Source organism: Lathamus discolor, chromosome 7 (assembly GCF_037157495.1).
Source record: "Lathamus discolor isolate bLatDis1 chromosome 7, bLatDis1.hap1, whole genome shotgun sequence".
NCBI classification, from domain to species: Eukaryota; Metazoa; Chordata; class Aves; order Psittaciformes; family Psittacidae; genus Lathamus; species Lathamus discolor.
In genome coordinates this window covers 1,552,778-1,565,262 of record NC_088890.1, presented here as the reverse complement: position 1 = coordinate 1,565,262, position 12,485 = coordinate 1,552,778, and the positions used below count along the sequence as shown (strand labels likewise).

The window sequence follows — 12,485 nt, the reverse complement described above, 5'->3', positions numbered from 1 at the left end:
TTCATAGATGTGGCTGCCCCATCCCTGGCAGTGCTCAAGGCCAGGTTGGACACAGGGGCTTGGAGCAAGCTGCTCCAGTGGAAGGGGTCCCTGCCCGTGGCAGGGGTTGGAGCTGGAGGAGCTTCAAGGTCCCTTCCAACAGAAACCATTCCATGATTCTAGGATTCTGCCACAAGCCTCCTACCAGGATCCCTCCCCACCATCCATCTCTGCAGCCTGTCAGCTGTCACGCTACACATGGATAAAATAACTACAATAACACACAGAAATCAAACCCCACGTGCCCAAAAGGTGCCTGAGCTGCAACCAAATGAGACTGGTCTGAGAAGTGGAAGAGAAGCCTATTCCCCTCCTGCCTCTCCCGATGATCAGACAGCTGTGTGTCCGGGGATGCTGAGGTACCAAAAGGGGTCACAGCCTGCCCCTGCACTGATTTGCTCCTCTTATCTCAGCCTTATGGGAGCAATGCAAAAGGAACCTGTGCTGAGCATAGAGACAGACCCAGGTCTGTCACCTGCTGCAAGGCGCCAGGACCACTGATTACCACGACGCAAGAACCCAAATGAAAATTAATTATGACTTTCATTCACAGCCAATGACAGCACATTATTGCTCTGAACAACAGGAAAAATTATTCTCTCCCATTTTGCATCAAAGAGGGTGCAATCGGGCTGCATATAATTGTGCTTAATGAATGAAAACAAACAAAGGGAACAGCTGCCATTTATTAATCCCATTACAAATAATAAGAGAAGTTCCTGAGAGCTGTGAACACACTTGTGATGCTCAGAGAGCAAGACACTCAACAGATGTCAGGCTGCCGTCAGCGGGCAAGAAGAGGACCTGTGCCCCTACAGAGCATCTCATTAATGCCCTATGGTGCCATCCCAGCTCTCACACAGGGCTTGAAGAGTCTATGTAAAGCTTGAGGGACAATGGCTGAGGGATGGTGGCTGCCATACTCCAGGTCTAGGATCCTCCAAGGTGTTCCTCTTCCAGTCTCACAATGGACATAAAGCTGTCATACCAACTGCAGAACCCCAAGACTTCTTTGCAGCCAGCTCATCACACAGAGCTATGCGTGCTTCCAGGATGTGCCATCCCAAGTTGGCTGGGGAGCGGCGCAGACGTCCCACCAGCATGGTCATGGAATCTTGGAATGGTTTGTGTTGGAAGGGACCTTAGACCTCATCCAGTTCCAACCCCCTGCCTCGGGCAGGGACACCTTCCACTAGAGCAGCTTGCTCTAAGCCCCAACCCCAACCTGGCCCCATCCGACTTGGCCACTGGTCATCAGTACGCAGCCACCAACCCCACACTGATCACCACACAGCACCTTCCCAAGCACCAGGGTTTCCTCCCGTCCCTGCATCCAAGACAGATTCTCCTTCTTCTCCTCACTCCTGCAGAGCACAGGATCCCACATGGATTTTGGCCATGATGGTCCCATCATGGACCTTAGATAGATCCAGGCGCCAGATCTGCCATAACCAGCCTGGGGACTCCCTAAATTCACACATCAAAGAGGCACTGGGAGATGCCTCTTGGAATTGCTACAGGGTACGACGGGGATCCCATTTCCTCTCCCAGCTCTGAGCAAGGAGATATTCTGGCACTCTATCACCTAAATAAGCTACTGTTCAAGTGCAGCCGTCAATCCCATTTATTGGGACAATAAACCCACACTATCACATTATATCTATAGATCCATATTTTACTATAGTTACATATTTCATTGCTTTCATAAAAAGATGCTGGATGTGGATCTGAGCAGTGCTTTACAAAGTTAATTTATATAAATTACAGCAGAGGGGGTTTTAACCATTCGTCCTGATGTTCACAAAGCACTGAGGAGGCCACCACATCCTCCAGCATCCATGGGGAGCAGAGCCTGTATTCCATGGTGTTGGTACAGCCGCAGTGCCAGCGGGCAGGGGAGAGAACACCATGAAATCTGAAGCCCCATGGAACTGATGGGTAGAAAAATGGGTGCTTTGTACAGTGCTCACTCAGAAAATATGGGAATGAAGTGCTGCCTACTCCACTGCCTGGCTCCACACCTCCCAGACCTTTCCATCCCCACCAGCCCAAGCACAGACACAGACTAAGCTGCTCTCCTGCATTCCATGGGTGTTTTTTCCATAGGGAAAAGCATGGGACCGCAGGAACACGGGTAAAGGGACGTGGCTACATCTTACCTCATCCTTGTACTTGGTAATGTAGGAGTAGATCTCGTGCAGAGCGCTCATGCTGTTGAACTGGCTGAGGTGTAACCGCGACTGCTCCGCCAGGTACGCGCTCATGTCCTGGTCGCTGATCGCTGGCATTTTAGCTATATCTGCATAATATCTGCAGGGGGGAAGCAGGAGAGGGGGTCAGAAATAGGGACACATGGAAGGATGGGTCCCCACCACGACACTCACCAAGAACAGCCACTGCAGAGGCAAGGTGCAGAGCCTCCAAGCAGTGGCATGCAGCAATCACCTGCTACACCAGCACTGCTCATCAAGAGGTCCCCAAGAAGTCCATGGATGGGTCGGCATCACCAGGAACATGCTCCCAATGGAGCAGCACCCAGCCCTGCTCACCATGCTGGGAAGCACGAGCTGCTGCTCTGAGGGATTTCCCACCTTCTCCCTAAACCACACATTTTTCCTCCTTCCCATCTCACTGGCACGTTTTGCCATCAAACTGCACCATCCACGCCTGCAGCAACGGGCAAGGCTTTGCTTCTCCTCAGGCTGCTTTGATTTCAATTGAACACTTGGTGCGTGAACACCAGACGAGTTCACTCCAGCCCTCTTAAAAAAGAAACTTCCCCCACAGCAAATGAGCCCTGGCTATTCCCACCACCTGGAATTGCAGAGTGCCAAGTCTCCTCCAGGTTTGCGTTACTCCTCATGGCTCCTCACTCAGTGAAGTTTCTGGTACAGTGATTAGCATCATTAGCATCATCAGCCGAACGCTGAGACGGAACAGAACTGAAGCACTTGGGTAGGAGCAGATGGCAGCGAGACCACTTGAGGAGATGAATGTGAGGATCCACTCCATCCCACAGTGCTGAACTCACACAGTGCTAAAGTACTGGGGCAGTTCTACAAGGAGGCTCATTCACACCCAGAAAGTGATGCGAGAGGTTTCCTGGATGCTGCCAAGAGCGCAGTGGTCTGAGGTGAGGACCTGACTAAAGCAGGCATCAGAACAGCTACACCGGTACGGAGGTCACCCCCAGTGACACCTCCTAAAGCTGACAGCGCTTCTGCCTGTGCTAAGGAATGTCAGGGACAATTTCCCCAATCCTTCCCCATTCCAGCCACCAAAGAAAACCCATTAAGTTCCTCCTGGCCACCCTTTAACCCTGTGAAGGCCACTGGGGAAGGGACTCAAGGGAGAGGAAGCTACAAGAGAGATCTGCTGAAGAAAGCTATTGTGGCTGCCACAGGATGTCCAGGTAACGTGCAGCGGTTTCATGTTCTGGGTTTTACCATGACACAAAGGACAGCAGGAAACCAGCATTTCTGAGAGCTGGGCTGGGGCAGCCTGGACAAGAGAAGGCTCCTGAAGGGGAGACCTTAGAGCAGCTCCAGTGCTTAAAGGGGCTGCAGGAAACCTGGAGAGGGGCTTGGGACCAGGGCCTGTAGGGACAGGCCAAGGGGAATGGCTTGAACCTGCCCGAGGGGAGACTGAGATGAGCTCTTAGGCAGAAGCTCTTCCCTGTGAGGGTGCTGAGGCGCTGGCACAGGGTGCCCAGAGAAGCTGTGGCTGCCCCATCCCTGGCAGTGCTCAAGGCCAGGTTGGACATAGGGGCTTGGAGCAAGCTGCTCCAGTGGAAGGGGTTGGAGCTGGATGAGCTTTAAGGTCCCTTCAACACAAATCAGGCTGGGATGCTATGGTTTTAACAGCAGCTCTATTTGGAGGGCATCTCCTGGGTTTCTCTCCCAAAAGAATAATATGCCCAAGTGCATCAATTTGCAATCGGTAGCATTCAAACCCTAAACCTTTAACACTGCATTAATTCAGTGGGGCATGAGAAGATCTCTCATTTGCTAACAGTGAAGGTGGGGGGTGATGGAAGGAGTCAGGGGACCTTCTCCTCTCCCTGCTCCCCAGCACAGTGACAGCAGCCCAAGCACTGCCTCAGAGCACGCATTCTCATGAGGATCCCAGGCGAGATGCTCTGATGGATGAGAGATGGGGAATGGTAATTTCAGCACAACATGCATATATTGTCATGGTGCAAAAAAGGCTTCTCCAGCCCAAGAGTGACTTCTCACCGCTCTTTGAAAGCAGCCAAGGGAGCTGTTACCAATTCCCCAGTACAGACCAAGTTTTTACATCAGCAAACATCAGACAGCCTAAGGAGGCTGCTTTTAGCACCCCTTGAGCAACTCAAACATCTCTTACAAGCAGTCACTGCGAGCTCATTTTAAGAGACAATCCCAAGAAAACATCATCTCCCAAAGAAGATCGCTTTCCGCAAGCATCACTATAGTCCCTCTTCAGATACCTGCCAAGAGGAGTCCTCCCAAAGACCCAAGTCCCCTAACCCACATACATTCCCTGTTAAGTCCTCCAGGTGAAGCAAGGAGCTATTGCCCAATCTACTCACCTTTCTACCCAGCTCTTGTAGTTGGGGATGTCCTTGGCGTACAGTAGTTTGTTGGAGGGGGAGTCTTTTCCTAGCTTGTGCTCAGAAGTTGAGCAGGAGTCCATGAATGTCTGAGCCACCACGGATAGGCAGGCATCAGTAATACTGTTCTTGTGAATGTCGAACACAAACTGGGGGTTCTTAATCACATTCACCCAAAAACGTAGAGGTAGACTGAGGGAGGAAGGAAACGGGGGTCAGCATCTGAACCGAGCTCTGCAGTGGCACACATCACAACATGTACCTCCGGATACAGAGAAGGTGCTCTCCATGACCCAGAATTGGGCACGCTGCTTCTCCCAGCATCCCAGGGATGCGAACATCCCGGCCATTCCCCTCTGCCCAGTCCCACATGGCCACAGCTCTCCATTCCTTAGCACTGCCAACATCTCCAAAGGCAAACCAGGGCAGGGCAGATGTGCAGCTTCTCCAGGGATCCACTCATCCTGAAGAGCCCGGGCTGAGCCTGCGGGTCAGACCAGCCATGGTCCCCTCCTCTCGCATCCATACTCCCTTCGCAGGCGCCGTGTGGCATCTCACACATCTCCCGTGTCGGAGAAGGGAGTTAACTGGACTCCTCAAGGGACTCATTAGCACATTTAACACCAGAAGAGAACTGAGACAGCCTCAGATGCTGGAAATAAAGCTCTCGGCTGTGGAGGTCTCCTGGCCAGCCACCGACTGGATGTTTGCTGCATACTGCCATGCACGCCACCCTCCGTGGCTCCAATTCCCAATCCCGCTGCCCCTCTCCTCTCCCAGGAGCACCTCAGGGCCTCCCCCCATCAGGAAGCCTCTCGGCTCTGCCATTCCCCAGCACCAATACCCAGCAATGCTTTTATCTTAGACAAAACACACTTCATTCCTCAGGACTTTCCTAATGAGGGTACCGGGTGCATGTACATATTTCATTTGTGAACGGAATGGCCTCAAGAAATGAGCTCCACACGTCGAATTAGCACCCAGAGATAAGCACAGGCATTAGTATGCAGGAGCCTGCATGCCCAGCCCCTGTGGAGCGGGGCTTTTTTATCCTCTTTTGCCTTTCACTCCTTCTTTTAATATCGAAAGCTGAGTTATAAATCAGTTCCAAGCACTTCTGCGCTCTCACATCTCCCTTTAAAAATGTTTCTTTTCCTGCCCTGCTAATTGCCAACAGTTACTGAACTACACAAAAGCAATTTGGCTGCCATTTAACAAATGCCAGACACGGGAACGTACGTACCCACCACCAGAAACAGCGGGATCAGAGAGATGGAATCGGCGAGGCAGCAGCAAAGAGTAATGCCAAGAGAGGGGCTCGGGGAGCAGGAGCTCCAGCCCTGGTCCCAGCGTGGCACTGGTGGAGGTCTCATCACCCACTCCACCCTGCTTCCTCATGGAGGATGCTGAGACAGCTTTACACTGGCTTCGTTAGGGCTGAGCAATGGGAGGGAGCATGGAGACACCTCTCGGACAGGCGAGATGGGAACTGGGGCTGGCATCTCAGGTGGAGAAAGCCTTTGTCCAAGGGGAGATGGGAAGGGAGCTGCTGGCTCCAGCCATCAGGGGGAGCGTGTGGCTGGGATGTGGGGATGGAAGGGTGAGGGAGCGTTGCATTCCTGGGATTTTTGCTGCTGCAGGAAGGCATGCGAGGGATTTACCCACCCCCGAAATACAGCGATATGGGCCTCTCTTGTCCTGGATCCATTCCAGAGACATATTTCTGCTGCCTGCAAGGCAGGGTTGGAAGTATTGTTAGCTGTGATATCATTACCCCCCTGTCCCACTGCCCGTCTCCATTACCAGTTACTCTTCCAGGTGTGCCTGACATCGTAATCATTGATCTGATGCTTATCAGCTTGTTCATCCAGGAAATCAAACATGTACTTGATGGCGAGGGGCAGCGCGCTGCCGCGATGTGCTGTGCTGAAGATGGTCTCAAACAGGTCATCCACGAACTTCTGCAGGGTGCCCTGAGCAGGGGAAAGGGAGAAACACCACTCAGCAACACCCAGCACCAGCAGGGAGGCGAGGCTTAACTAGAGCTTGGCCTTGAAAGCAAATTCACTTCTATTCCTACCACCTGGAAGAGAAGCACAGTGCAGTCTGTGTAACCCTACAGTGGTTTATACTGGGAAAGACACTGCGGTGGTACCTCCTTCACTGCATGATTTGACATGCTAGAAGCACACAAATGGCATGGATTACCCCAAGGAGCTGTGGCTGCCCCATCCCTGGCAGTCTTCATGGCCAGGCTGGAGTGGAAGGTGTCCCCATGCCCATGGGAAGGGTTGGAACTGGATGAGCTTTAAGGTCCTTTCCAACCCAAACCATTCCGTGCTCCTATAAAGGAATTTAAGGAGAACCCGAGTCCCTGCCCTTCCCCACTCGGTAGCTGTCCCTGGGCCGTACCTTGGTGGCCAACAGGCGGGTCAGGTAGATCTCAGAGACCATCTTGCTGCCCCGGTCGCCCTCGCGCTGGTCCATGTGGTCGTGGTTCTTCACCAGGTGCCAGAGCTTGGTGCCACTCTCCAGGTCGGGGGTGATCATGGGGGTCCGGGAGCGCAGGCTGTCGGGGCTGCTGGCCGTGCGCAGCATGCTCTCTGCAACACCGAGCACAGGGGATGCTCACACCCTGCCCGCCTCCATCCTGACACCATCCCCATCATCCCCCTTCCCACCGCACGTCATGGCTGTGAAACGGGAGCTTTGGGATCAGCCATGGATTGGGAGCTCTGGTGGGACCGTCCGCAGTCTACCGGGCTACATGCAAGGCTACAGGGGCCAGGACCGTGGTGGAAGGGATTCTGCATGCTCCCAACATACAGGTCCCAGGACCACAGATGCTTCCTGTGTCAGTCTGAGCTGACCATACTATCCCCTTCCAAACCACAGCTGAAGCATACGTGCCAGCACATTCACTGCAGTCCTCAGCTCTGCTCATTGAGATGTAAAGTGTCCCTGTGCCTATCTGAATTAGCCTTCAGGGGGATTAAAGGGAGGGGACCCCTTAGCAGCAGCCACGACACCCCCGTTTCACCCCTGAGCCTGACACAAGGAGATGCGCTGAGGGCATCTGCTCCTTTCCAGCACCAGAAATGGTGCAGGAGAGCCGGGGTATGGAGGACCCTGTTCACGAGAGCCACAGTTAATGAATCACCTGCCCTGTGCCTTGGTCTGCCAGCCCAGCCCGGCGCTGCCTCCCCTGCCAGCACAGCGGAGGGTGCCCCTGCGCGCTCACCGTATCTGCTGAGGGACTTGGTGAAGGTGGAGGAGTTGGAGATGTTGTACGCTGAGTTCTGCTTGGGCACCAGGGCCACCGAGGAGCCATCCGTCACCTGCGGGCAGAGGTGGGATGAGCAGGGGAGAGGCAGCAGGGAGAAAGCAGCCCGGGGGTGAAGCTCCACTGCATCCCACCCAGGGACATCCATCTCCAGCAAAGGAGACCTCCAAATCCACTTCTAACAGCTCATGGGAAGGGGTCAGACCAGAACACACCAGACTCCTTGGGGTGAAAACGGCCAAGTAAGATCAGAGCAGGAAACGGCCTCTGTGAGCTGTGGAGATGCTCTATTTAATGAGCACCCTTGAATGGAAGGACATCCTTGAATGTCCTTCCCTGAATGGAAGGACATCCTTGAATGTCTTTCCTTAAATGGAAGGTCATAGACACAGGTTTATATGTTTAAGTTATGGAACTTTCCTGTTCCACCAGCAAAGTGGCTGCAGATGTCCTGGCCATGAGCACGGATGAGCACCACAGTTTGGAGACCCGAGCCCAGGCCCTGCCCAAGCTGAGGAAGGAGAAGAGATGGCTCAGGCTCAAGGCAGCCGGTGTCTGCTCAGTGCACTCCACCATGGACAGCCTTACCTGGTAGTGGGCCAGGGTGTTCAGCCTCTTCCAGTCATTGTCGATCTTTGTGGTGACATCCTCGTCCTGCAGGATGATCCGGGCCATCCTGCCCTGCCGCCACTCTGTCCCCGTGAGTGAGAAGGGCCCGTGGTTAGCGGGTGATAGGAGCCAAGCAAGGGTAGGAGCAAGGTCTGGGCATCAACAGAAGAGCCCCCCCACCACGTTCTGAACCCCAGGACTGGTGGCTACCCACACGGTGCTGGGGAAAAGCTGTTTCCAAGTCCCCAAGGAAAGACAGCATCGATTTGACCCTGGTGACCATTTCCTTTGCTCCTCTCCTCTCCATTCTCCTGCCCCTCCTTTAAGAACAGGGCTATAAACACTGTTCTCTCCCCTTGGCCCTCAGCCACCTCAAGCCTGCAATCCGCAACACAGCCAGAGGCAAGGAGGCTCTGCTTCCCAACCTCTCTACTGGCAGGACCCACACTCTCATGCCACAGGGCCCCAAATAATCAGTGCCACCAGCACAGCAGAAGTGCACTGGAGAAGCGCAAATGCTCTGGTCCTGCATGTACCTGAAGGAGACGTGGATCTCCCTGCTTTAAACAGGGGCTGTGACGCTTCTGCTCCTTGTCACATCCCTGCTCCCCCCACAAGGGCTGTGCTCAGCCTCTCTTACCCAGGTCCATGTCTCCGGCTTTGGGGCGCTGGGAATAGGGCACCCCTTTGTAGACAGCATCCAGCAGCTTCTCCTTCACCTGCGTGATGGTGTCGCAGTTCAGCACCTTGACGGGGATCTCTGGGGCGTTCTCATTCTCGGGGTTCACGCAGTTGAGGGTCTGCACAGCACAGGGGGGGCACAAAGACTCCAGTGAGAGGTTGTGATGCACCGGCTGCAAAGGCAGGTCCAAGGACATGGGGCTACAGCTGTGCACAGCCCATGGCTTCTACTACCTCTTGGGCTGCTGTGGGGTGGCCACACGGCACAACCCTGCTCTGCCTTTCTCCCCACCACCCTCAAATCTCCAACTATTCATAGAGCCATTGAACGGTTTGGGTTGGAGGGGACCTTGAAGGCCAACCATGGGGTTTGCTGGCAGAGCTGCAGAGGGGGATTGAGCTCATGTTCGGCTTTCACAGCTCCATGGCAAAGGGCAAACCTTGCCATGCAAAGGACCCATTTCTGAGATGGGCCATCACATAGAGAAGGCAAGAGGCACCTCAGGGATGCTGCAGAGGAGAACAAGAGACAAACCACTCTCTGCAAAGTACTCTGCGTGCCTCCAAGACCTTGGTAAACGGCTGGCCCTTGCACTCCTGGCATCAGTACCAGTGACGCTTCTGCTTGCACTAACCAGCATTTTGTAGTCAATCTGCTGCCGGATCAGCTTGTCCTCACTGAGGGAGTAGCGAGCCTCTCCTGTGATGGCATCAATGGGACCCTTCTCCATCTGCTGCTTGATGGCGCAGTAAAGCATGAAGAGAGGCTCCCCAGCACATTCCTGCAGGACAGGGGATGGAGAAGAGGGAGAGAAAGGGGTGAGAAGGTGCCAGACACCAGCTCTGCCTTTCAGGAGCCACCACTGTGTCAGGAGCCTGCAGTGACCTGCAGCATCAACTCCAGGCTAGTGAAGAGCAGGTTGGGTCTGGGGACTGTGTGTATGGGTTATAGCATGTATCTTTTGAGCTGGTCCAGCCAAGAGAAGCACCAGAGGACTGGAAAGGGCACGGGGCAGTGGGACAGCCTGGCGGCTCTTCCCAGGTACCATGATGCAGCTCTGGCATCTGCAGGAGAGAAGGTCAAAGGAGGTTTCTCCATAGGATGCTGGGCACAGCCAACCAAATCCACTGGGAAGGAAAAGCAGACAAACAACTCATTGACAACCCTACCCCAGATTCCAGCTGATGGAGGCGACCAGGCAATGCTAAGCCTGCAGCAAAACCATCTACCGCCTACATGTCCCCACCACCAAACCCCTATAGTCAGAGCCAGCCAGAGCCACCTCAGCATCTATCTCATAGGAAGGGAAAGGGAAACTGGAGCAGATTCTTCCAAAGAGATGCTGGAACTGCAGCAACCAAGGAACAGCAAAGGCCCCACTGAGATCGGAGGCACCAAGCAGCCACGAGCTGGCTCTCATCACCCAGAGCCAAAACCTCTCTGCTGAGCTGCATCCCAATGAGCCCCTCCAGGTATAGGCATCAGCCCTAAGGGACTAAACAGGGTACAATGGGAGCAGAGAGGACAGGAACAAGTCCCCAGCAGATGTAACCCCCCAGCCCTCATCCCTCCCGCCTCCCAGATAAAGTGTCCTTTGGTGCGGAGTGCGGCTGCTCTCCCTGTCACCATATGCTGGTAGCATCTCGTTAGCATCTGCGGTAATTAAAGAGACAGCTGCTAACGAGCAGGAACAGGCATACATCATTCCCAGCCTCCCGACAACACGCCTGCCTTTGGAATTAGGTTTCATTTGCAAACTTGGCTTCATTAAGTCGGCTTGGAAACATGAGACACTCAAGGTGGGTGTTGCGCTGAGCATCACCGGTGAGGCAGGAGAGTGGGGCTGGCCAAGGAGTGATGCTCCCACAGCACCCTGAGCCCACCTTCCAGCCACAGGGGAAAGGCTCAAGTTGCTTCTTTCAGTTGCTTGTAAAAACTCCTTGTAAAACTTCCAAGTGTGTGGAAGTGGGATGGATGGATGGATGGAGGAGAGCTGGGAGCAGGGCTCCTGCTCACATCTGGCATGGCTGCTCCTGTCTCAGCCCATAGATTTCCCCTCTCCAACAAGGCATAGTTGCTGTCTCAACATCTGCAGCTCTGCAGGATCCCTGCCAGGAGAGGTGGGATCAGCCATGGTTCTACTCCAGGCATCACAGCATCATCTCCTCCACTCCTCACACACCGGCGGGGGCTGACGGGGAATAAATCTCTTCTTGAATGCATGGATAGAGCTGGCCCTATGGTCTCCCATGAGGGATGGAGGCATCAGAGGTCCTGGTGACAGATACATCACTCCACCAATACCATGTGGGCTTTTGGTGGCTCCTGTGTGCCCCATGATCCTGGTCTCCTTCTGACCTGTTGGTCAATTAAAGCAATCCAAAACCTCACTCCCAACCTCTCTGTCCTCAGCAGCTCTTGAGTACCAGGGCCACGACACTGACACGGGTCACAGCTCAATGAGCCACTATGGATGAGGATGGTTTAGGGCTCATCCCTGACAGAGACCAGCACAATGAACAGGAGCTGCAGAAACCAGCCCTGGGCAGTTGCCCCAAGATGCGCCCCATTAGGGGAAATACAGGAGGGGACCACCGAGATGGGTCTGGCAGCCCCACAGGTTGACGGAAGGCAGCCAGCCCCCAAACACAGCCATGCCCATGGTGCCAGCCCTGATGCACGCATTGGGAGCAGGCTGAGGCAAGCCAGCCACGCTCAAACTGTCTTATTGACTAGATCTAGCTCATCAGGCACCTAATATCCTGCATTTGTCAGCACTTGTCTCCATTTATCCCTCTCCCTTTCCCTGGGGTGTCTCATTAAGAGGCTGATAAATGCTACTACAGGGTCCCTGTGAAAGAACTAGCCCTCACTGGCTCCCCATGCTGCTGGCCCTGGGCAGGGGGGCCTCTCCTGTCTCTATCCCCATCCTTCATGCCCTGCTCTGGGGAGGTTTGCCGGGAGCTGATCCAGCTCCTGGATGTCCTCCTGCCTCATTCACATGGACCAAACCAGGGTCGGGTGCAACTTCCCCGCTGCAAACTGTCTGCTGTGACACCTCTGTGGTTGGACACCACAGCCAAGGACTATAAAAAGCCACTGTACTGCTCCCATCCCCACGTCTCTCTCCTGCTGCTCCTTATCCTCAGTCCTGCCCTGCACTGCTGATGTACCCATAATGGGGACAGGGCTGTACAAGGACAGATGCAGGACACAGGTGGCACATGAGCAGCTTCTGAACAAGGGGAACATGCCCCATCACTTCACCACTTGCCCACACA

At 54.2% G+C, this 12,485-nt stretch overlaps 1 protein-coding gene across 5 annotated transcripts in view; it reads right to left on the bottom strand.

Moving 5' to 3' along the window:
• PLXNA1 (plexin A1) overlaps positions 1–12,485 on the bottom strand; it is a 106,592-nt gene that overhangs the window by 5,778 nt on the left and 88,329 nt on the right. For 4 of the 5 annotated variants that reach the window (XM_065687772.1, XM_065687771.1, XM_065687773.1 and 1 more), the window contains 8 exons: positions 9,839–9,985; positions 9,163–9,322; positions 8,502–8,605; positions 7,791–7,968; positions 7,043–7,233; positions 6,434–6,603; positions 4,610–4,822; positions 2,199–2,349 (listed from right to left, as the gene is read on the bottom strand). In XM_065687772.1, coding sequence (XP_065543844.1) covers positions 2,199–2,349; positions 4,610–4,822; positions 6,434–6,603; positions 7,043–7,233; positions 7,791–7,968; positions 8,502–8,605; positions 9,163–9,322; positions 9,839–9,985 — 1,314 coding nt within the window. The remainder of the gene's footprint in view (positions 1–2,198; positions 2,350–4,609; positions 4,823–6,433; positions 6,604–7,042; positions 7,234–7,790; positions 7,969–8,501; positions 8,606–9,162; positions 9,323–9,838; positions 9,986–12,485) is intronic. The other variant, XM_065687775.1, reaches the window with a different exon arrangement.